At 44.6% G+C, this 26,302-nt stretch overlaps 1 protein-coding gene across 2 annotated transcripts in view; it reads right to left on the bottom strand.

Annotated features, from left to right (window-relative positions):
* Positions 1–26,302, bottom strand: part of PCYOX1 (prenylcysteine oxidase 1) — a 46,075-nt gene that overhangs the window by 12,707 nt on the left and 7,066 nt on the right. For both annotated transcript variants that reach the window (XM_073622000.1, XM_073621998.1), the window contains exons 2-4: positions 25,989–26,195; positions 24,536–24,710; positions 7,775–7,986 (exon numbers count right to left, since the gene is read on the bottom strand). In XM_073622000.1, the coding sequence (XP_073478101.1) occupies positions 7,775–7,986; positions 24,536–24,710; positions 25,989–26,195 (594 nt within the window). The remainder of the gene's footprint in view (positions 1–7,774; positions 7,987–24,535; positions 24,711–25,988; positions 26,196–26,302) is intronic.

The raw sequence follows: 26,302 nt of genomic DNA, 5'->3' as shown, positions 1-26,302 counted from the left end.
GCACAAAAACACAAGGTGAGTATAGTAGCAAGTCCTAGTTGCAATCTTGAAACACCCAATACGAAGACAATATGCGACCGGTCTAAACTATGTGGCATGTTCACCAATGCCAGGAGCATGGCGGACAAGATGGGTGAACTAGAGATACTGTTGTACGAGGAGGATTTGGATTTTGTGGGAATTTCAGATACCTGGTTCAACAGCTCTCATGATTGGCTGGCAAACATTCAAGGGTATACCCTATACCGCAAGGATAGAGAGGGTAAAAAAGGGGGAGGGGTATGCCTATATATCAAGAATAATGTACAAGTGAATGTGAGAGATGACATCACTGAGGGAGCTAGAGAGGAGGTGGAATCCTTATGGGTAGAGCTCCAAAGGGATAAAGCTAAGGGGAAAATAATACTGGGAGTATGCTATAGGCCCCCTAACCTGAGGGAGGAAGTGGAGACGGATCTCCTATCACAAATTGGAGTAGCAGCAAGGATGGGAAGTGTTATCATAATGGGGGATTTTAATTATCCAGACATAGACTGAGCGGAGGGAACCGCGCATTCATTTAAGGCTCGCCAGTTCCTTAATGTCTTGCAGGACAATTTTATGGGTCAGATGGTAGATGCACCAACTAGAAATAAAACATTACTGGATCTACTGATTACCAACAATACAGACCTGATCACGGATGTGGAAATGCGGGGCAATTTAGGTAACAGCGATCACAGGTCAATTAGTTTCAGTATAAATCACACAAATAGGAAACATAAAGGGAATACAAAGACACTGAATTTCAAAAGAGCCAACTTCCCTAAACTACAAACCTTGCTAAAAGGCATAAACTGGGATAAAATATTAGGAACAAAGAATACGGAGGAGAGATGGGTTTGCTTTAAGAGCATATTAAATAAGGGCATTAGCCAATGTATCCCATTGGGTAATAAATTTAAAAGAGCGAACAAAAGTCCTGGATGGCTTATCTCCAATGTAAAAATGCATATAAAAGCAAAGGAGAAGGCCTTCAAAAAATACAAGGTTGAGGGATCATCCTCAGCATTCAGACTTTATAAAGAATGCAACAGGAAATGTAAAGGTACAATTAGGACAGCTAAGATAGAACATGAAAGACACATAGCGGAGGAGAGCAAAAAAAATCCCAAGAAATTCTTTAAGTATGTAAACAGTAAAAAAGGGAGGACAGACCATATTGGCCCCATAAAGAATGAGGAAGGACATCTGGTTACAAAGGATGGGGAGATGGCGAAGGTATTGAATTTATTCTTCTCCTCAGTCTTCACGAGTGAATTGGGGGGCTTCAGTAACCAAAACTGCAGTGTTTATCCTCATGACACAACACAGGAAGCACCTCCATGGTTAACAGAGGATGGAATTAAAATTAGACTTGAGAAACTTAACATTAATAAATCACCCGGACCAGATGGCTTGCATCCGAGGGTACTTAGGGAACTCAGTCAAGTGATTGCCAGACCGTTGTTCCTAATTTTTACAGATAGTCTACTGACTGGAATGGTACCAGCTGATTGGAGAAAAGCCAATGTAGCACCAATATTTAAAAAGGGCCCAAAATACATCCCTGGGAATTACAGACCAGTTAGCCTAACATCGATAGTATGTAAACTCTTGGAGGGGATGATAAGGGACTATATACAGGATTTTAGTAATACGAACGATATCATTAGCAGTAATCAGCATGGATTCATGAAGAATCGTTCTTGCCAAACCAATCTATTAACCTTCTATGAGGAGGTGAGTTGCCATCTAGATAAAGGAAGGCCTGTAGACGTGGTGTATCTGGATTTTGCAAAAGCATTTGACACAGTTCCCCATAAACGTTTACTGTACAAAATAAGGTCCGTTGGCATGGACCATAGGGTGAGTACATGGATTGAAAACTGGCTACAAGGGCGTGTTCAGAGGGTGGTGATAAATGGGGAGTACTCGGAATGGTCAGGGGTGGGTAGTGGGGTTCCCCAGGGTTCTGTGCTGGGACCAATCCTATTTAATTTGTTCATAAACGATCTGGAGGATGGGATAAACAGTTCAATCGCTGTTTTTGCAGACGATACTAAGCTAAGCAGGGCAATAACTTCTCCGCAGGACGTGGAAACCTTGCAAAAAGACCTGAACAAATTAATGGGGTGGGGGACTACATGGCAAATGAGGTTCAATGTAGAAAAATGTAAAATAATGCATTTGGGTGGCAAAAATATGAATGCAATCTATACACTGGGGGGAGAACCTCTGGGGGAATCTAGGATGGAAAAAGGACCTGGGGGTCCTAGTAGATGATAGGCTCAGCAATGGCAGGCAATGCCAAGCTGCTGCTAACAAAGCAAACAGAATATTGGCATGCATTAAAAGGGGGATCAACTCCAGAGATAAAACGATAATTCTCCCGCTCTACAAGACTCTGGTCCGGCCGCACCTAGAGTATGCGGTCCAGTTCTGGCACCAGTCCTCGGGAAGGATGTACTGGAAATGGAGCGAGTACAAAGAAGGGCAACAAAGCTAATAAAGGGTCTGGAGGATCTTAGTTATGAGGAAAGGTTGCGAGCACTGAACTTATTCTCTCTGGAGAACATACGCTTGAGAGGGGATATGATTTCAATTTACAAATACCGGACTGGTGACCCCACAATAGGGATAAAACTTTTTCGCAGAAGAGAGTTTACCAAGACTCGTGCCCACTCATTAAAATTAGAAGAAAAGAGGTTTAACCTTAAACTACGTAGAGGGTTCTTTACTGTAAGAGCGGCAAGGATGTGGAATTCCCTTCCACAGGCGGTGGTCTCAGCGGGAAGCATTGATAGCTTCAAGAAACTATTAGATAAGCACCTGAATGACCACAACATACAGGGATATACAATGCAATAGTGACACATAATCACACACATAGGTTGGACTTGATGGACTTGTGTCTTTTTTCAACCTCACCTACTATATGTAACTATAACAGTCCATATTGAATATGTGCAAAATTGTGAAAAAACGTCACCAAAGGTCTATGGGGGTAGTATATGATCGGTGATGGAAAAAATCTCCCAAGTTCACAAATGATTGGTTTCACCAAATCTGGCAAATGGGTAGACAGTAGGAGAACCACAAGTGTGCAAAGATTTTACATCAGTGCCGGGGCCATCACCAGGAATTGAAGAGGCTTACCGGATCTTAATGAACTGAAGTGGAATACGCCAAACAAGTCAGAAAGGCTTAAATGACCAACGATTCTGAGGAGTGCGTCTTGTCAGATGTCATCAGCATATGGTGGAGAGAGGAGTAACAGCACGGCTTCCTCACCCATGGACAATCCAGCATGAGCCTAACGTATAATTCAAATGCCATGCCAGGAGCAAGAAAAACTCACATAGCGTGATAACGTTTAAAACACCAATTTATTAAAATAATTAGAAAACAAACTCACATGTTGAAGATCGAAAATAGCTAAGATATCATATAGCGGCAATCGTGAGGGGTCCACCCGACATGTTTCAGCTAAGGAGCCGTCATCTGGGGTATGGACCACCCTCACCTCACCGCTCTATAAACAAAAGATGACCCCCACTGGGAGTGTTCTCATACCGGAAGTGAAAAAATGAAAGTCACTTCCGGTTCTAAGGGTCATAAGGTAACTGATTACTGTCTATTATAAACAGGAATTTCGAAGCAGGGATCATTGTACCACATGCCTCAAGAGTTAAAACTGTAAATTAAAAATTTTCAAAGAACTAAAAGTGTTCTAAACCTAATAAACTGCGCACCGGCTCGGTCCGTCTACCCAGAAACGTTCCGAGCACAAGCCAAGCCTCACTCTGGATAGCTAGGCAGCGCTTCCTGTATGGGCACAACAACGCCGTCGCGCTCCACCCATATAGTCCAGCATCATCTCCGGAGAGCGTCATGACGTCACTCCGCACTGCATGTGTGGCGTCAGTGCACACCAGACTGCTCCCCAAGCCTCACTATCATAATGGCAGCACTTCCCCTCCCATAAGGAGAATGAAGCGCCGCTGCGCTCCACAGGATAAAACCCAGCCTCAATCTGAGGCCGGCCACAACCTCCACAGTGTCAGCAGAGAAACTGGTACACTTGATAACAAAGTACATTTATTATTTTTTAATTTCTCTTGTGATTAACACAGTATTTTCCATATTTATGGTCATATATGTTTTGTCAGCATTTCACCTTATATATGCACTTATGTATTGTGATACACATGGGTATGGATTATAGCGCTACACTTTTATTTTTCTGAGAGAGGAAGATCAGCCAACAAGAGGATCAGTAGAGTTGGGGGTTACTACTGAGAGGGGAATAAGCAGAGCTGGGGGTACTACGGAGCAGGGGGATCTGCTGAACTGGGGTACTAATGAGCTGGGGATCTGCTGAGCGGGGGGCTATTGAATCGAGGTTCTACTGGGCCCCTTTAAAATCAACACACAGAGGGCATTTTGTTAGGACTTGTTCACACTTGACTAAATTTCTAACGCTTAACAAACGCTCCTATAAAGTTAGTATGGGCATTAGATTCGCTTGAATGAGCTTTAGTATGGTCCTTAGACTTGCGTTTTACGAGCGTTAATGACGAGTTAAAAATGCTCCCGTCCTATGGGCTGTTTTGAAGCGTTTGATGAGCATTAAGGCATGTTAAAACTGCTCCACAAATGCCTATTCCATTACCATTACTGTGAATAAACTAATCTTAACGCCCCGCAACTGCACCTGCCTGCCAGAGCGTTTGCGAAGAGTTACCACAGACTTAAATGGGACACGTTGAAAGGCTTCAAATGCCTCCTGACTTGAAACGAGGCTTCAATTTTGAAGTAATGCAACACTAACGCTTCATGTTTTGATAGTGTGAACAGCACAGTGTGCTGTCCATTGTATCATTTGCATAGTCATTTGAGGGGCATTTTTAAATACCTCTCAAAAGCCTGCTTTTAATGCCAGTGTGAACTTAGCCTTAAGCCTTCAAATAAACCATACTAAAGCGGTAGGCGCTTTAATGTGTTAAATTCGAAGCAAGTGTAAAGGAGCCCTAACATACACACAAACGGAAATTAATTTTGCTTAAAATGTTAACTATAAGAGTATTACAAAAACACAAATTTATTTAAGGAAATGGCACATGTTCCCGCTCTTGCAGCCCTTTTTTACAGCAGTACGGCCCACACGGCCACGTCATTCTTTCACAGAGTTCTGTGAATTAATCAACTACAAGTACTGACATCCATTGTGGATGTCGGCTTGTAATTCTTAACCTCCCTGGGGTTTTCCCTGAGTGTGGCTTGGGGTTAAATTTCAGTACCATTAGCGGTAACCCCGAGCCAGACAGGGCAGACAGCTTACAGTCTACAGGAGTGCTGCATTGCACAGATGCCACGTGCATCTGCTAATCGCTGGCACAATGCTTTCAAGGCTTCCAAAAAAAAAAAATATTTCTTTTTTAAAAAAAGTGAACTTATTCTTTACCAGAACAGACACCAGAGCTTGATTCGGCTGCTCAGCCTGCGCTTGTACTGAACACCCAAGTGCTTCCGTATGTGAGGGTAACCTGAAGGAAAAGAGTTTTTCTTTCTTATTGGGGCCAGCACCTCATTTACTCGCTTAGCACTTGCGCTTCTGCTGAGCATTAAGAGAGCCTGACACTCCCCTTTTCTGATAAGCCCCCATTCAGTGCTCGTCTCACCCCTCCCTGCTAGTCCCCGGGTGCGATGCTGGAGACAGGCAGGGAGGTGAATAGGAGATAAACAGCGCAATGTTAAAAATATTAAAAAGTTTAGGTCGCCAAAAATCCCCTTTCATTTTTAAAAGCCTCAGACATTCTTAAAAGCATCTCAGATTTAAATACGGTTTTGATTAAAATTATTTATTATTATTTTTATCAGGACAAGTAGATTGTCATAAGGAACAAGGAGATAAAGCGCTGTGTAAACTGTTGGCGCTATATAAATCCTGAATAATAATAATAATAATAATAATTGGGACCCTGATTTAGTCCCCTGGACAAGTATTTTTTCTTCTTTTTAATTCCCATACCCCTGCTAATCGATGATGTGCTGTGTCCCAGGGACACGGCTCACCACCAATCGCCGTGCTGCATGCTCCAGGCGTGCATGAGTGGTGTGACCGGTAGGGCGTCATATGACGGCCACCTGGAAGGAGGAGAGTCACGCCCGGCCTATAGCAGATTGATTAACTGGTTATAATAATTATAAGCTTTTAAAATGTATAATTATATACAGGGGTGTTGCTAGGTCTACAAAAGATCTGGGGCTAGAGCCCATAGCAGCGAAGTAAAGAAAGTCATACGCTTGGGCGGGCATACACGTGTGTGTGTGTGTGTGTGTAACATTATATATTATCTTTAAATCAGGGTACCCAAAGCTCCCCATCATTACATCAGGGTCCCCAGAAAGCTTCCCCTTACATCGGGGTCACCAGAGAGCTTGTCATGTTACCTGCCACAAGATACAGTTTGTTACATACAGAGAGACTAGTGTATATAGAAGACAGGCTAGTGTATACAGAGAGGCTGGGAATACAGAGAGGAGAGTGACTAGGTAAACAGAGAGGCTGGGAATACAGAAAAGGGAGAGGCTGGGTATACACACACACACACACACACACACACACACACACACACGGGAGAGGCTGGGCATACACACACACACACACACACACACACACACACACACACACACAGAGGGGAGAGGCTGGGCATACACACACACACACACACACACACACACACACACACACACACACACACACACACACACACACACACACACACACACACACACACACAGAGGGGAGAGGCTGGGCTTACACAGAGAGGGGAGAGGCTGGGCATACACAGAGAGGGGAGAGGCTGGGCATACACAGAGAGGGGAGAGGCTGGGCATACACAGAGAGGGGGAGGCTGGGCATACACAGAGAGGGGAGAGGCTGGGCATACACAGAGAGGGGAGAGGCTGGGCATACACGAGGCTGGGCATACACAGAGAGGGGAGAAGCTGGGCATACACAGAGAGGGGAGAAGCTGGGCATACACAGAGAGGGGAGAGGCTGGGCATACACAGAGAGGGGAGAGGCTGGGCATACACAGAGAATGGAAAGGCTGGGTATACAGAGAGGGGAGAGGCTGGGCATACAGAGAAGGGAGAGGCTGGGTATACAGAGAAGGGAGAGGCTGGGTATACAGAGAAGGGAGAGGCTGGGTATACAGAGAAGGGAGAGGCTGGGTATACAGAGAAGGGAGAGGCTGGTTATACAGAGAGGGGAGAGGCCGGGTATACAGAGAGGGGAGAGGCCGGGTATACAGAGAGGGGAGAGGCCGGGTATACAGAGTTTCCCCCCTCCCCATTGGTCTGCACTCACCTGCTCAGGAGCTCTGTGTGAGAAAGTTCCTCCCGACTCTATGATATGGGCAGAGCAAGGGAGGAGACTCACTCTCACATTGATCTCTCTTCCCTTCTGGCTATTAGTGAACCACAGTACTCAGAGAGAGTGCCACGGGTGTGCGGGAAGCGCTGTGTCAGACAGCCCGGGACAAGCTCACTGTAGGGCCGTCCCTGGACTCGGGACTATGGGCCCCAGATTTGGGGCTCCAGCCTCAATAGCCACCCCTTAGCGACGCCACTGATTATATATAAAATTGATCCAAAACCTTTCACCATATCAGTCAAGGGAAACATCTCTCTAGCATTGTACAGACAACAATCAGAAAAATCATTCAGCAGCATAGCAGATTCTCACCAACAAATCCATTGATCTTAACTCCTTGCCCGTAGTTGACTCTCATAGCTGGAACTACTATGTCATCAATAAACCTCTGCGTGAAGCCAGCTTTCTGCATCGCCTCATCTATGGTCATGTTCAGCTTTGATATGAAGTCATCCCCGCCCATAGCATGCAGTAAGGATTCTGTGGTGGAGAAAGAATAATCGAACGTCTGATAGCGGTAAATCCTGCCAACAAAAGCAAAATATAGTAAAGATGATGCTGTACCCAATCACATTGTACTTAAAGAGCTGAAGAAAAATAAGTTTGACAATTTTATCTTTAAGGGTAATAGGTCATGACAGAAACCTGTGGGACTGTCACTACTGACCCAGCCTTCTTAAAATGTCATGCTGGTTCTCTTGCTTCATTACAGCCACTTACCCAGAACAAAATATGCAGATGAGGACTTTTCACTTTTCTATGACTTCACTAACCTGCATACTTGTTCTGGGTCAATGACAAAGTACTGGATGAGAGCAGATGCTGACCGAGGATTTGCAAAGACTGCTGGGTGAACGGTGATGGCTTGGTGGTCACGTGATTCTGGGGCTCTCGGTCTGACAGCGGCTTGGCTGAATGGGCGGCGTGCAAGCCTCCCACCGTCCTCCCCAGACAGAGGAACAACTCCAGCAGCAGTGCATGATGGCAAAAAGCCAAGTACTGAACGATGAGATCCGGAAGATTAATTCCCCCAAAGTATCTCCCCCGAAGCACTGTGTGGCAAGGGAGGACCTCCCTGAATCAGGAACCAACTTGGCAGAGCAATGGTGGATGGGCGAGAGACATTCAATGAATATTCCGCTATACTCAAAATTTAGTTTCACTGCCAGTGAGAGAGACTGGCAGGAAGCCAAGGGCCAGGACCTGGAGGTTGGGGAGGGATTAACCATTGAAGGAGATTTCTAGAGGGGACGGCTCATGCTTCTTAGTCGGGACCTGTGTGGGGGAGAGCTCACACAGCCTATGAACTCACTGTTGTATGGCGAAGAGGGAAACCTTACATTTAAAACGTTAGTGGATCCATTCTGCACTCCAAACTTAAACATCAGAGGTGATCTAGCCTGCCCAGTATTGACATCAAATGGACACTTAGCTAATAGTAGTGGGGGAAAAAAAACAGGCATATCTCCGGGTGACAGCCCCCCTTTTTTTTGGGTGCAGGTGCTGTTCCGCCTCAAGTAGAAGAGGAGGCACCGGGCTAGAAAATATTCCGCCATGACAAGAAGGGGGGGGGGGGGGGGTAGTCAACACAGCAGGACAGTGCCAGTGCTACTACGCAGTCGCAGCGAACCGAAAAGGGGAGTCAGGCAGCGGCTAAATTGGAGAGGTTTGCACATACTTCGGGCCAGACCCCTCCAAAAGGAGGTCAGCAGAAGATGAAAAACACATTCTAAACCACAGTCTGGGGCTCCAGCTGCGAGAAAAAGCAAAGTGCATAGTCAAGTAGTAGCAACAATGAAAGCGAATAATGCAGGAGGGAAATCCGCAGAGGAGGAAGTTAAGGATACCCCAAAATCACCACCGGAGGCAGGTGCCTTAATAGAAGAAAAACCATCACTAAAGGAGGTCTTGCAGGCAATTAATTCTTGCAAGTTCTCTTTAAATGAGCTGTCTGACCAGCTTAAAACCATTAGGGAAGAGCTGTCCTTTGTTAGGCATGACCTGCAAACGTTTCGCGAAAGGAACACCGCATGCACCTGTTCCTGAAGTTACACTTTTGCAGGGAAATCCTTCCCATCACAAAGGAGAATTGATTTATGTAGAAGGTTTAGGAGGGCAAACCACACCAGCAGTTAGGACAAGGGTGAAATTGGCAATTGGCAAGGGACCAGGATTTTTGACAAATATTTTGGTAACAGAGTTACCCGAAAATATTCTTGGGATGGATGTACTTCAAGGTCAGTCAATTCAGACTGAAAAGGGGTACATTCACATTCGGGTATCCTGATAAAGCATATCCTGTTAGCGCGGTGAAGGCTGTGGTCAGAGGTTATGCAAAATGGACCCCTGTCTACATTCCTCCACCAGAGAAGCCAGTCTGTCTCAAGCAGTACGGACTTCCTGGAGGCCACAAAGAAATTGGGGAGACTATTCAAGAACTGTTGAGAGTAGGTATCCTTAGACCTGCTGTAAGTCCTTTCTCCTCTCCGGTGTTCCCAGTAAAGAAACCTGATGGGACATATAGAATGACTGTGGATTACAGAGGTCTAAACAAAATGGCACCTCCATTGAAGTCAACTGTACCAGATATGATCTCAATTGTTGAGAAAAATGCTAAAGAGGCAGGAGAATATCATGCTGTGATAGACCTGGCTAATGCTTTCTTTTCAATTTTGACAGACCCAGAGGGTCAAGACCAGTTTGCTATGGTGTGGGACAGCTGCCAGTACATTTTCACCGTACTTCCTGAAGACTATGTTTATTCTCCAATGATTTGTCATGAACTGATTGCCTGAGATTTAAGTACTCCGAGTTTGAAAGTCGCTGTGTTTCACTACATTGATGACATCATGATCTCTGGAACAAAAGAAGATGTAACTGATGCACTGCACCTGCTGATACAGCACATGGAGGACAGAGGGTGGGCTATCAACAAAGTCAAAGTCCAAGGACCTGCCACGGAAATGAAATTCCTGGGAATGATGTGGACTGGGCTGCAGAGGAAAATTCCAGAGACAGTTGTGCAAACTATCCAGGCGCTGTCGCCCTCTACTACGAAAGAGGAGGCACAAAAGTTCACTTGGAGCTTTGGGGTTCTGGAGATCGTTCATCCCACATCTCATGGGGTTCAGAGCAGCGGACCGCATTCCTGGCTGCTAAAGAAGCTATTTTGCAACATCAGGGATTAGAACCCGTGAGACAAGGAGTATCAGCTGGATATAGTGGAGCAGGATGGTACCATATCTTGTAGTCTGTGTCAGCCAAATGAAAAGAAAGGACTGAGAGCAATACCCATTGGATTTTGGTCCCAACAACTGACAGGGGCACAGAAGAGATACACACCCCTAGAGAAGTACCTGTTTGGGACCTACACAGCACTTCAACATGTAGAGACCATTACAGGAAAGGACACAGTCACCATACATAATGCATTGCCAATAGCAAGATGGGTGAGAGATAATGGACTGACCACTAGGGCAGCTGTAGTCCAGAACCAGACACTGATGAAATGGAAGTGGTACCATCAAGAAAGTGGGGGTATTGCAGCTGGGGATGTCAGAGACATTTCAAAACAGTTGGCAGGGCTTATTACTTTTACCAGCACCCAGCCAGAAGAAGAAATTCCTGTGCTGCAGTAATCCTCCATTCAAGAGGCTCCACCCTTTGAGTCTATGTCAGAAGACACGAAGAAGTCAACGTGGTTCACTGATGGTTCAGCCATAGTCGCCTCGTCTGTGCGTAAATTGACAGCAGCAGCCTACAACCCAAGTACAGACACAGTCCTGCAGGAGACCGGAATTGGAGCATCCAGTCAGTATGCAGAGTCGAAAGTTGTAGTGATGACTCTTCAGGAGGATCCTTCTTCCTATGTCCCTATCCACACTGACAGCTGGGCAGTTTTTAAAGAACTGACAACTTGGATGCCCACGTGGAAGTCCAATGAATGGATGATTCATAGAAAGGTGGTGTGGGGAGGCAAGGAAGTCTGGGATGACATCTGGAAGGAAGCTCACTCCCGCACCATAAAAGTGGGGCATGTTGATGCACATGTGCCCCTAGTCCCAGAATTTGAGAACTATAACAGAGTTGCAGATGAAATTGCCAAAGTGAAGGCAGTTGTGCCAACTGATCCTGTCTTGATGAATTTGGCTAACTGAGCCCACAAGAAATCTGGACATTTGGGGCAGAAAGCAAAATATGAATGGGCACAGCAGAGAGGATTGCCTATATCCATAGACATGATAAAGACTGTAATAGGGAACTGTACAGTGTGTGGAGAAGTGGGACAATGGCCATTGCAAAAGTAGTCCACCGGGTCGATTAAGAAGGGTGAGAGGCCTGCTCAGAACTGGCAGATTGACTTCATCTGTCCCCTGCTCCAGGGAAACAATGGACTGATATATTTTGCACTGCAGTGGACACCTATTCAGGACTTTTGCTTGTTCATCCTTGCAAACGTGCAGATCAAGTGGCAGCATTTCAACTGCTCCAGAAACTTGTCGTTGCTTATGGTTGTCCCAAACAAGTCCAAAGTGATAACAGCTCACACTTCACCGGATCAACAGTACAGCAGTGGACCAAAGATTCTGGAGTGTACTGGTTGTGCCACATCCCATACCATCCACAGGCAGCTGGTTTGATTGAAAGATACAACGAGCTATTGATGGATGAGATACGCAAAATTACACCCACACATACACTAAGGGGCTGGGATCGGGTCCTCACACAGGCAGTCATTTTGTTAAATTCTAGGCCAAACGCACACCATATGAGGAGGATGGTAGGGGCTGGGGCACAGATACTACAGCTGGAGAGCAGAGTTTAGTATTTATGTAAGGTTCCTGAAAGAACAGGACTTAACAGATACCATGTTACTGCTTCCTATGACATAGAAACCAAGAGTGACGTATCTGAAGCTAAAGCCTATATAGGAATGAGAGGGAATCTGGCAGGAAGGTTTGACGTTATATTTGCATTGGCAGATGAGCTTCAAGACAGTGGCTGGGACTCTTGTTAGTGTATACGTCTCAGCAAGAGTGGAAAGTGAGGCTACATAACAAACCTTCCAAAATAAACAGCAGTGATCATCTGGGAAATATCAGTATATTTCCTCTCCTCCCTATTGATGTTCTTTGGGAGGATTAAAAGTGGATATAGGCAGGTGGCAAAGTGTTGGTCAGAGATTCAGGCAATAAGCTAGTTAGAGGAGAGATTGTAGCTGAAGGGCCGGGGTCTACTGTTTATGTATTATTAGAAAGAACAGATAATCCGCTTTGTTTTCCACTCCACAGGCTGTCTCCGATTTGATCCATAGGAAGACCAGAGAAAAGTGGTTACATGATGGACAGAATGATGGAAGACTGCAAGAGCTGTGGAGAGCAAGGCCTTTGATGTATTACAAGCCTGGACTTGTTTCTAAAGAACTTTAGAATGAACTTTCTAATGAACTTTTAGCCAAAGACTGAAACACCTTCTCAGTGACAGAAATATGGGAGGGGTTGCATTTAAGGAAAATTTATGGTTTAGAATGAGTTGTTAGTAATGAAGTAATTTTCCTGTGTGTAGTCTGAGAGAAAAATCAAGGGCGGAATGTGTTGCGTTTGATATAAAATATACGATTTTTCTATAAGACTGTGATAAAAACTAGTCTAATTGCTATTCTGAGATCAGGTTTGTCTGAGGATGTTTCTCAAACAAATGCCTTGGTAACAATGGGAACTGTTGATAGTTGGAAGTTTGGTTGTTTTGTAACCAGTCAACAAACTGGTAAACAAAAGACCAAATAAAAAGGAATAGTAGAAACTGATAGTGGAGCCACTCAACATGGATTAACACTGAAAGATACTCGAATATTTAATCAGCGAACTAGAAGGTGTCTGATTTCCAGGAGCAACGGAGATCATGAACACAGTAACTGGAGCCAAGTAACTTTTAAGTGTATTTCTACTGTTACAGACCATAGGCTGTTTATTTGCTAGGCATTTTGTTTGTTATAGATCTGTCAGTCTTGTATTGTATTCCTAATATTGTAATAGTTTTTTTTTTTTTTTATGTACAGCATCTTTGTATAGTAAAAGCACATTTACACGCTGCAGAGGTCTCTGCCTCCTTGCTTATACCACAAAGTAACCTTGCTAGATAGACGCAAGCAAAACAGAGAGAGGGCACTGGAATGGAGCAATATCCCTCTGCTCCAGAAAATTATTAATGTAAAAACTTTGATATTGAGTATATACAAAGGGAGCCTGGGGGGGACAGAAGCCCCACCATGTAGGAGGAGATGGGAACAAGATGTGGGAAGTATAACTGAAGTACAGTGGAATAGAATCCTTTAACTTGCCCCAGTGGTCTCGCTCTCCCCCTCCCTAGAGGATGTCACATCTGTTTTTATTATATAGAGCAGGGATATGCAATTAGCGGACCTCCAGCTGTTGCAAAACTACAAGTCCCATCATGCCTCTGGCTCCGGGTGTCATGCTTGTGGCTGTCAGAGTCCTGCTATGCCTCATGGGACTTGTAGTTCTGCAACAGCTGGAGGTCCACTAATTGCATATCCCTGATATAGAGCTTATTATACCCCCAAAAGCTTTTCTTTGTTTGGCCGTAGACCGGACACCAGCTGCCCCAGGTGGGGGAAGCAGAGGGGGACCTAATCCATATATTCTGGAGGTGCCCAAAGTTGTTTTGCTAATGGAGGGAGGTACTGGGAATTATAGACCAGGTAATTGGGGGGGGGGGATACAAACCTGGATGTTAAGCTTTGCGTCCTGGGCTTGGTAGAGGGAGAGGGAAATCCTGGAACTGGTACTCAAGTTGCAATTTTTACATGCTTATTCTAGGCAAGGAAGCTGATAGCCCAGAGATGGCAATTGGTTCTACCTCCGACCAGTAAAGAATGGGAACGCGGTATGTATGGAGACAATCTTGAAGGAAAAATTGGTACGAGATTTGGAAACCCTGGTGGGATATAGGAGGATTACCCCCCAGAGGAGAATGAGGGATGAAAATGAGAGAGAGGATTTCTCTGTACAAAGACGGGGAAAGTAGAGATGGGGAAAAGGGTAGTGGTGCCAATACCTACATAGGGAGGATATAAGGATAATAAAGATAGGATGTGACAAAGAATTGGGAGAGTAGTGTAAATGAGAGGAAAGGGTGGTGGTCAGGGAGATGAGTTTGATGGGTGTGACTGTGGTGGTTAATTGGATGGAATGGGTGTGATGGGGGAGGAGTATGGAGTAACCGAATGAGGGCTGAATGGAAGATATTAGGGCTCTCAATGGAACACTTGAGAAACTCGTACGTTTTAAGTTAACCATTTTTATTCTTGTGATTTTCTTCTTCTTTCATTTATGTGGATTGGCGGGGGGAGGGGATTGGGCTGTTTGTATGGCAAGATGTTTAATGGAAAATGTTTCAATAAAGATTAAAATGACAAAGTACTAAAACTGATATTTCACCCAGTCAATTATTTGCCCGTTTTCAGAAGTACAGGTTGTGTCAGTCTGCCTCCCATGGGGCACCTGGGGAGCAAAGCTAGGTAAGTTGGGGGGGGGGGGGGCACACTAAAGTAAACCTGTGTATGATTAAAAAAAAAAAAAAAGTGCAGTGCTATACCTTTAAAGCCATGTGATAATGAGCATTAAAACCAAATCACTTCAGTTTTGTGTAAATAAAAAAATTTAAACATGATAATCATGTGTTTAAACCTATACTGTTTATGTTATTTCTGTGTTGTTAAAGGAGAAGTATGGGTATTTTTTTTTTTTTTTTTTTAGATTCATACTTCCCTAGGTAAGTCACAGCTCTCTGCTCTGCCCCCTCCTCGCTCACTGGAGCCCTGGACTGTGGAGGGGGCGGGAGTGGCCAGCTCAGGCTCTCAGTGGCTTGCTGAGAAGCTGAGCCAGGTGCCGGTCCAGGGATTTGAGCGGATTTCAGCCCGCTCTTTGCTGAAAATGGGTCACAGGAGTGCAGAGCGGACTGCACTCCTGTGATCCACAGGAGAAGTACAACCAACCGAGCTTTGGCTGTACTTCTCCTTTAAGCATATAATAAAGTCAAATTAAACAACAGTGTCCTCAGTCTCTGTACAGAAACATCCAATTGTGAAAACTGCAGCTTACTGCTTCCTTGAGCTCTGCAGAATATTACTCTTGTGCCCCATATGTTGGTTCATAACACTCCAGTGCAAGAATGTAAAAACCAACTTCACTCATGAGTGAAATATAAAATTGCCACTCCACATGCCCCACTATGTGCTGCAGTCACCCGATATCACGACCCCTTAAAATAATAAAGTGGTCTAATTGCGCATAGTGCTTTTCTCTAAATTCCAATCTTGTCCTTTGACACCTCAGATCCACTTGTATAAATCTCCTCTCCAAGTCACCATAAAAAGCACCAAAAAGGATCAGTGGATTGTGTAAAACCCTTTTATTAAATATTTCCAGCACACCACTCTACTCTATACTCATTCATGTTAATTAGCAAGCGCTGCTTTTTGCACTAAGGGACATCCTTCCATAATTTATATCACTTTTCAACCCGAGGGTTTGGAAAGAGCAGCTGCATTTAGTAGTTTTTTACTATTTTGCCCAAAATAATACATATACACACTCACTATCTCACAAAAGTGAGTACACCCCTCACATTTTTGTAAATATTGTATTCTTTTTATGTAACACAGCCATTAATGTCTAAACTGCTCGCAACAACAGTGAGTACACCCCTAAGTGAAAATGTCCAAATTGGGCCCAAAGTGTCAATATTTTGTGTGGCTACTAGGGGTGCGCATCTTCACTGGCCTCACGATTCGATTTGATTACGATTATCCTGTCCACGATTTGATTCGATTAGATTACACGATGCATCATGATAACTGCGCAGGGTTTTCATCCAAACAATTCAAGCAGTCAGGAGAACTCAATTTTTTAAATTTTATCTGTTCTAAAAAAAAAAAAAACTCTGCATGTAGCAAAGTGTAAATACAGCAGACAACTTAAAGAGAAGCTCCAGACTGCCCCCAAATGACTACAGGGGATGGTCAGACTGCAGACATGATACAGAAGAAGGTTAGAGTCTGCAGACGTACTACAGGAGATTGTTAGAGGCTGAAGCCATACTACAGGAGATGGTCAGAGACAGCAGACATGATACAAGAGAGGATCAGAGACTGCGGACATGATACAAGAGATGGACAGAGACTGTGGACAATGCCCCCATAACGTCTCCCAAAACGACAATGTATGCCATCTCATTAATTATGGTTTATGCATGTCTAAATGTCTTGGTTGTTGATTTACATCACAACTTAAGTATGATTTATGGTTTTGCTCATCACTGCCCCACACATGCAATGCATGGCTACATGTGTGGGGTCGGTGATAAGCAAAACCATAACTCATCCAAAAAAAAAAACGGTGACGGTATTTCTACGAGCCTTTCAGGACAGCACCTTGGAGAGAGCGCAGCTCCACCTCTTAGACAGGAAACACTGCGTGACAACGCCCCTTTAAAAAGCAGCTGCTTCCACCATGCCGTCAGTTGTTACCGAGAAATCCTCCGACATGCTGGAAAATATAATCTGACAATTACCAGGTCCTATAATTATACTTTACATATGATAACCAAGGGAGGGAAGTAGGCTGCTGTCCTGAAAGGCTCGTAGAAATACCGTCACCGGTAAGTCTAACTAAGGTTTTCTCCCTTCACCTTTCAGGACAGCACCTTGGAGAGGATAACCGAGAAACTTACTTCAGGGTGGGACTACTGCCTGCAAAACCTTCCTACCAAATGATTGGTCCGAGGCTGATAGTAGATCCAAGCGGTAGTGCCTTATGAAGGTTGAAAAACTGGACAATGTGGCAGCCTTGCAGATTTGCTCAGGAGATGCCCCGGCCCTTTCTGCCCATGATGCCGCCACTGCTTGAGTAGAATGAGGTAATACCCCTTCTGGAGGTTCCAGACCCAAAGATTTGTATGCCGCTTTAATGGCCTGCTTTAACCATCTTCCAAGGGTGCTCTTGGAAGCTTTACCTCCTTTGTGAGTACCTTCCATTAAAACAAAGAGTGAAGATGACTTTCTGATTTCCTTTGTTCTTTCCAGATATTTAAGCAGACACCTCCTGACATCAAGGGTATGAAAAGTTTCTTCTCCTGCTCCCGAAGGTAAAAGGACAAAAAGTAGGGAGAATGATTTCCTGTGTACGGTGAAAAACTGAAGCCACCTTTGGTAGAAATGCTGGATCCGTCCTTAAGACTACCCTATCCTGTAGACATCTCATAAAGGGCTCCTTAATTGAAAGGGCTGGTAACTCACTAATTCTACGTGCGGAAGTTACTACTACCAGTAAAATAGTCTTTAACGTCAAGAAACTTAATGATGCTTCTTCTATGGGTTTAAACGGTGCCTTAGTCCCTGAAGTACTAAAGATAAATCCCATTTGGGAAAACCAACAACAGGTCTAGGTCTTACTTTTGCCATTGCCCTAAAAAATCTGATTATTAAAAAGGTTCCCCTGACAGGGTTCTTTCCAAAAAAACTGATAAAGCAGCTACCTGCTTCTTGAGCGTACTTGCTGCTAACCCCTTCTCCAATCCCTCTTGAAGAAATTCCAAAACTGAAAAAGTGGTACGAAAATCAAAGTTTTTACTGGAACACCAAGAATTATAGATCTTCCAGACTTTAAAGTAAATGTCTCTTGTCACTTTTTTTCTACTTGCAAGAAGGGTAGAAATAATCTTCTCTGATAAACCCTTCTGTCTTAAGATTTGTTCTTCAGAAACCAAGCTGTTAGTTTGAGATAAGCTGGATCTGGATGGAGAATTTGGCCCAACTCAACAGGTCTGCCCTGATTGGTAATCTCCAAGCAGGTTTCACTGAGAGGTTCATCAAGGTTGAAAACCAGGGTCTTTTTGGCCAATAAGGAGCTATTAATATTAGCTCCGTGGACTCCAATCTGAATTTGGCTAACACCTTTGGTATCAGTTGAAACGGGGGAAAAGCGTAGGACAGATGGAAGTCCCACTTGTGAGCTAATGCATCTACTCCGAGAGCTTGATTCTGTCTCTGAAGAGAGAAGAAGACTGGTATTTTTCCTGTTTTGCAAAGAGGTCCACTTGGGGATAACCCCAACTCTTGGAAATTGTTTCGAATAATTCCTGATTGAGAGACCACTCTGCTTCCCTTATTTCTTTCCTGCTGAGATCTGCTAAAGGTGTTTTCCATCCCCTTCAGATGGACTGCTGATAGAGAGGCCACATTGTTCTCTGCCCATCTTAGGATCTGATGCGCTAGACCCATTAGGGTTTTGCTTTTTGTGCCCCCTTGTTTTGTTAAATATAATACTTTCGTCATATTGTCTGACAATATTTGGACATGTCGATTCACTAGAAATTCCCAGAGGGACAGGAGGCTTAGGTGAACAGCCTTCAACTCTCTCCAATTTGAAGATCTTCTCGCTTCTGGTTTGGTCCAAACTCCCTGAATCGTTTTTTCTTCCAGATGAGCTCCCCATCCCCATGCGCTGGCATCTGTAGTCAGCCTTCTGGTTACCGGAAAGACCCAAGGAAGTCCTTTTGAAATGTTTCCTAGGTTCCTCCACCACCAGAGCGATCTTTTTGCTCTTGCCCCTATGTTGAATTTCTTCTCCAGAGGTTCCTGGTATGACCAATTCATCAGAATATCCGATTGCAGAGTACGGGCATGCAACCTGGCCCACTGTACCGAAGGAATTGCCGCTGTCAACAGTCCCAGAGCGGACATGGCTTGTCTTACACAGATCTCTGCGTTGGATTGAAGTGTTTTCAGGGTCAACTGCATCTTCTCTATTTTCTCCTGGGGTAGAAAAATTCTCTGTTCTATCGAGTCTATTTTGTACCCCAGAAACCTTACCCTTTGAGATGGAATTAAGTTTGACTTCTGAAGATTGAGAAGCCATCCCAAACCTCTTAGATGTGTTTGAACTGTCTGTAGGTTGACCTCTACTTGACCCTTTGAGTCTGCAAACAGTAGCAGGTCGTCCAAATAGGGTACTATTGAAATCCCCTTCAGTCTCAGGGGCTCCAAAGATTCCGCCATCACTTTTCTGAATACCCTGGGAGAAGAGGAAAGACCGAAAGGCAGAGCCCGACACTGCAGGTGCCAAATCCCCCCCCCCCCAGATTGACTGCGAGACGCGGGAACCTTTGTGATGGGGGCGCTATTGGTATATGGAGATAGGCGTCTCTCAAATCGATGGAAGCCATATGACATTTGGGGGTTAGCAAGTTCCTCACTGAGAAAATCATATCCACTCTGAATTTTTTGTATTTTATGGATCGATTTAGAACCTTCAAATTGAGAATCAGGCGGAACTTTTCCGATGGCTTTTTGACCAGAAAAATGTGGGAGTAAAACCCCTTCCCCTCTTGATCTTTCGGAACCTGGGAAATGACCTTCTGTTGCATCAATTCCTGTAACAGAGACTTCATGGCCAGAGCCTTTTCCCGATCCTTTGGCAGGTTTGTGATGTAAAACCGATTTGGGGGGCTTTGTGAGAATTCCAATTGATAACCCTTTTTGATTAACCCCAGAACAAAAGGACTCTTTATTGTTTTTTCCCAAATTGGTAAGAAGTCCTGTAGTCTCCCCCCTACTAGATGATCATTGTTTTTTAGGGGTTTGTTCTGGTGTTCTAAAGAGTACCCCACCTCTACCTCTTCCTCTCTGAGAAGACCAGGGTCTCTTCTGTGTGTGGTCCTTTTCCTTATCGGCTTGTCGAAAAGGACGAAAATTTTTCCTCTGCTGTACCGTTTTCTTCTTCTGTGGGAAAGCTTTCTTCTTATCTGCTGTCCTGTCAAGGACAGTCTCCAGTTCTGGCCCAAACATCAGGTCTCCTGAAAAGGGAATTCTACACAGTTTTACTTTAGAAGCTGAATCCCCTGACCAGGTCTTTAACCAGAGTGCTCTTCTTGCTGAGTTAACAAGCGCAGAGGACCTGGCTGACATCCTGATAGATTCTGCAGAGGCATCTGCCATATATTTTACTGCCTTAAGCAGGGTAGGGAAGGACTCCAATAAGTCTTTTCTGGCGGTACCTGCAACTACATGATTTTTAAGTTGATCTAACCAACACTCCAGATTCCTAGCCACAACTGTAGCCGCCATTGCTGGCTTAAGATTAGCTAGAGATGAGTCCCAGGCTTTCTTCAGTAGCCCATCTGCCCTCTTATCCATAGCATCTTTGAGAATACCCATGTCCTCAAAAATCTAAATCAGTTTTCCTAGATACTTGAGAAAAAGCAGCGTCTATCTTTGTTTTTTTTATTCCACAACAGTTCCTCATTCTCCTCAAAAGGAAACCTCCTTTTGAGGGCTTTAGAAAAAAACTGTCCTTTCTCTGGATCCTTCCATTCCTTTTTAATAGTGTCTGTTAACACTTTATGCACAGGGAACACCCTGTGTTTAATTTCCTCCAGCCCCAGGTACATCTTATCATGCACGGACAGCTGAGCTTTTTCTTCCTGGATCTCCAGGGTAGTATAAATTGCCTTGAGTAATTCATCCACCTCCTCAAGTGAAAGCTTATATCTAGATGATCTTGACTCTTCTTCCACCTCCTCCTCCTCCGAATCAATGGTTGGGGGTGGAATGCTTTACCTTTCCTCCTCCGACTCACTTTCCACCTGTCTGGAAGTGGACTGAGGGAAACTGGAGTGAGAACTCTGTTCTTGGCTGGAACTCTGGCCGCTTTTCGCAAGGGAACGCACTGTCCCTAGGGCCTCTGCTAATTCCTTCCTCACAGAAGATAAGAGTTCATTGCACTCTTGTGAGGATTCTTCTTTTACTAAATCCACAATGCAGGATTTGCACAGTGGTTTGGGCCAAGAGTCCCTTAAAGGATTTTTGCATGAGGGGCACTTTCTCCCTGTTCTCTCTGATTTGGCAGTAGCTTTCTGAAACAGAGAAACAAGAAAAAGCCAGGTCCTTAGAACTAAGGCCTCAGAGAAAAGTAGTACCTCCAGCCAACACCCTAACTGCCCAGAGTCTCACTCCTTTGCTGAACTGCTAATGGAAACTGTTACCCCATAGCAGACAGCAGCAGGTTTTGAATAACCACATAAAAGATAAAACACCCAGTGATATAAAAAGGAAAGAGGTGCCACCGCACCTCTCCTACCTGGGCCTGGCCGGGAACCTGGGCGCCTGCATCCGCCATTGCTGCTGACGATTCCGCTGTCTCCATAGTGCAATCCGCAGCTGCTGCACTGTGTACTAGGCTCCATGTGCCAAACAAAAGGAAGTCCCGGCCAGAGGACCCGCCCCTTCCTCCTGCGTTCCAGCAGCAGGAACCAATCGCTGCTACGCCCCGCCGGAAGTCTCCTCCCACCGGAATTGGCGTCATCCTCTGTCCGGGATTCAGCGCCGCCATGCAGAGGCCTGGCATGGACGCTCTTACTGAGCACAACTGCGGCCCCCCGAACACCCTGGTTGGAAAAACTTCCGGCAGACCATTACTCCTGTGAGCCGGAGAAGGAAGGGGCACCGGAGCACCCCCCTCATGTGCGGGAAGGAGCTGGGCTGGTCTGAGTACCCAAACGTGGAGGTCCTGCCAAAACCCTCTCCTTGGAGGGAGCACAGCCCCTCTGGTTCCCCAAACAGTGCTTCCACCATGGCGGAGGAAACACTAAAACTGACGGCATGGTGGAAGCAGCTGCTTTTTAAAGGGGCGTTGTCACGCAGTGTTTCCTGTCTAAGAGGTGGAGCTGCGCTCTCTCCAAGGTGCTGTCCTGAAAGACGAAGGGAGAAAAAGTATCAATGAAGATGTGCTGTGAATCAATCACTAAGACAATAAGACATGCATGAACCATAATTAATGAAATGGCATGGTCACTTTAATGTTTATAGACAAAATATTTAATCCTAAATGTCAGCCGCTCACAGAATACCTCCTAAAGACACATAGGATAAATATGAGGCGCTCTAAACCTCTTAAATAACACAGTGTTTCTAACACAATAGTGGTGTGACCCTCTTATTGTGGTCTTTACACCCTCGTGAGGTCTAATATTGCTACCAACCTATAAATTTATAAACATATAACAATGACAATAAAGAAAATAAATATGTGACACTCAAGTGAAATAATGTGTGCAATTGCTTCACTCCATGCTGTGAAATTTCAAAACCTCACAATAAAGTCCATATATTCTAAATAAATCAGCTCAAAAAAGAACTGTTTGTGACAAAATATAATAGGTGACAAGATATAAATCAAGTGTCCCAAAGAAAATGTTTGCAATCTTTGCTGAGCACAATTGAGTGTCTCCGTGTGTCTTCCACCTCACCACCGTGTTCCGTGAATCACACCCTCCAGAAATGCACTCACCGATTTATATTGCCAGCATTCTCATGCAAGGCAGTAAGCGCTTATTTTACCACACTCCAGGTAAATGAATCATTCGATGTCCATGGTGATTGTTATTCAATAGATCCGCATGAAAGAAAATATAAAGTGCTCCAATAGTGTGAACCAGCAAACAAATTTTATTAAAACCACTGCAATCCTCTCAAAATACACTCACATTCTTAAAAGATTAAAACAGCAGAAACCGTGTGCAATTCACATCAATCTTCAAACTTTGTGGATAAACACCAATAACTAGCGGTCACGGCGGACCCGAGGTGTACTACTGCTGGGCTGCAATCTCACCCCTCCCTCGGTAATCCTCCGATCCTCTGTGCACTCGAATCTCCTATCCTCCTATGTGGCTGACAGCGCTATGCATCACGTATCACAGCCACGCCCCCGACATGTTTCGTCATAGGTAGACTTATTCATGGGATTCAATGTGATATAAGCAGCAGACCATGAGTTTGCATCCATCAGTCCTGGACTGGCAATCTGTCTGTGAGGAGGACAGAGGACAAGCACGGCCTGGCTCGCTCAGGTCTCTTTCCTACAGTCCTGCTGCCCACACAGCCAGTTGTAAGAGGAGTCGAGTGACGGTCTCCCCCCGTAACAGCCTGTGTGCAACAGTGAGCCGAGGAGGAAAGCTCTGGGGACCGGGACTCAGAACACGTGTCTGTCTCCTCTCTTGCCAGTGAAGTGACGCAAACGACATAGGGCGGCTGGGGATGGCGTCAGCGGGAGGCGGGAAAAGACGGCGCGGCTTACTTCGGCTCCGGACTCGGGGGCAGGGCGTGGCGCAGCACAGCACAAGGATGACAAAGCTGGTGGATGTTAGAGACCTTGCGCTCCTCCACCTTCTATTTAAGGATGCCCCACAGATGCTTAATAAGGTTTAGGTCTGGAGACATGCTTGGCTAGTCCACCACATTTACCCTCAGCTTCTTTAGCAAGGCTGTGGTCATCTTGGAGGTGTGTTTGGAGTCCTTATGTTGGAATACTGCCCTGCTCAGTTTCAGGGTCTTGGCAATCTTCTTATAGCCTAGGCCTTCTTTATGCAGAGCAGCAATTCTTTTTCTCAGATCCTCAGAGAGTTCTTTGCAATGAGGTGCCATGTTGAACTTCCAGTAACCAGTATGAGAGAGCGAGAGTGATACCACCAAATTTAACACACCTGCTCCCCATTCACACCTGAGACCTTGTAAGACTAACACGTCACACCAGGGGAGGGAAAATGGCTAATTGGGCCCAATTTGGACATTTTCACTTAGGGGTATAATCACTTTTGTTGCCAGCGGTTTAGACATTAATGGTTCACACTGTTATACAAGCTGTACACTCACTACTTTACATTGTAGCAAAGTGTAATTTCTTCAGTGTTGTCACACGAAAAGATATAATAAAATATTTACAAAAATGTAAGGGATGTACTCACTTTTGTGAGATACTGTATATACATAATATTTCGGCGCATATTATTTGCAGGTGTATAGTTAAGCCTACCTAAATCTATATGGAAGAGTAGAGCAGGAATATTCAATATTCCTACTGACTTCTGACACCAGATAACATTATTATTATTATACAAGATTTATATAGTGCCAACAGTTTATGAAGCACTTTAGGAAACAATTCATCTGCATGTAGATCTTGACACTAGCACAGCATAATTATTACCACGTACCTCATGAACTTATCCAAAATATCTTCCACCCACATGTACATTCGAAGGAAATTCAGTCCATAATTCCACAGCATTTTAATAATATTTATAAGGAACCATTCACTCTCTTGAAAAACAAACTCGTCCCCATTGTAAATTCCCAGAAGATCTCCAGAAGGTTTGCGTGGATTCAGACCTGTAACAAATGCAGAGTGTGAACAGACAACTGATACAGTCTGGTGACTGACAGAACAAGTTAAAAAGAGAGGCTGAGACCTGGATAACTCTGGTCTATAGAGGAATAGGCCTCATTCATAAGGGCACTGAGGCCTGTATACCATTTTATCCAGTGTCTCTAGACCCCAGGTTCTGCATGCAGGCAGCCCATTCAAGTCTATTAGAACGCAACACCTGCATGGACACAGTCACTCATTCCAATCCCACCAGCTTACAGTTGTTGGTGAGTGGCCCCAAAAAGCAGACAGTGTGCGTTCAGGGCCACTCACCCGTCTGTCACCTTAGAACAAGAGGCATTCTCTGTGCAGCCACTGTATCCTGAGACTTGGATTGGCTGCCTGTATGCAGCACCTGTAGTCTAAAAGGGATGAAAAAATAAAAAATAAATAAATAATAATGGCCACCCACCGTATACAGGCCTCAGCACCTATGTGAACGAGGTCATAGACAGAGCTGTGCAGCAAAATGGCCAGGAGGCTGAAATCTGTTTTTAGATTGTTATGCTACACATCCCCTGAACACTGTAATGCTGGCTATAGACTGTTCTTTTTTCATTCCTTCCTTTCATCCCCCCCCACATCCATACAAAAGAAAGTGATGGGGGAATTCCCCCCCCCCAGGACATTGTATTCTGACAGTGGTACCCGAAGCTATCAGAATATCCGCAGCTTCAGATCGATGGAAGTTTTCCAACATATCCCCTCAAAAGAAGTCGATTAAGCAATCAAATTCTGTGCCTACACACCTCAAAATTCAGCAGTCCCAACTGAACCAGACAAATTTCAATCGGTGTATGACCAGCTTAATTTTCAGACTTGGATGAATAAAGATGGGCAAAAAACCCTGCCACACATTCATTCTGCAGATTAGTCTTTGAAAAACCCTCCACTTGAAGACAAGTCTCACTCTATTGTGTTTTGTGCCACATTTGTGGGGGCACAGCAGCCTATTCGTTTGAATGGACTGCTGTACCCGCGAGAAACTGTCTCTGCACCTTTGATAAAATGCAGCTGCACGCAAAACCTCATGGAGCTTTTGCACCCGAAAATGTGCTGCTAAGAATTAATGACACCCCCGCACATCTGCAAAGGGGGAGCATCTGAGAGAAGCTCTCCGAATATGATCAAATTGCAGATCATGTTTTCTTGACCTATCAAATCAAAGAACTTATCCTTTAATTATGATTAAAATAATCTGGATAACATGCAGTAATTAAATAGCTGTACACTAGACTTACCCAGATCTTTAACAAAAGCTTTCATATGGAGATTCAAGGGGTGTATCACTGTCCCCCCAGCCTCATACTGGTTCCCTTCCATCTCGATCGTAGCCAGTCGGCCACCCACATCACCCTTCTCGAATACATCAATGTGGACATCTTTCCCAAACTTCTGACGTAAGAAATAGGCTGCCGATGTTCCTCCAATTCCGGCTCCAACAACCGCTACGAAACATACGAAAATAATTATTTTGCGTAAAAAAAGTTAACTTCACACACACATTCACTTGGAGGGGGGGGTCTAGTTATAACAAAATAAAATTAAATTTAAA

The sequence above is a fragment of the Aquarana catesbeiana genome, linkage group LG03 (assembly GCF_042186555.1).
Source record: "Aquarana catesbeiana isolate 2022-GZ linkage group LG03, ASM4218655v1, whole genome shotgun sequence".
Lineage (NCBI taxonomy): Eukaryota > Metazoa > Chordata > Amphibia > Anura > Ranidae > Aquarana > Aquarana catesbeiana.
This window is presented reverse-complemented; position numbering and strand designations above follow the sequence as displayed.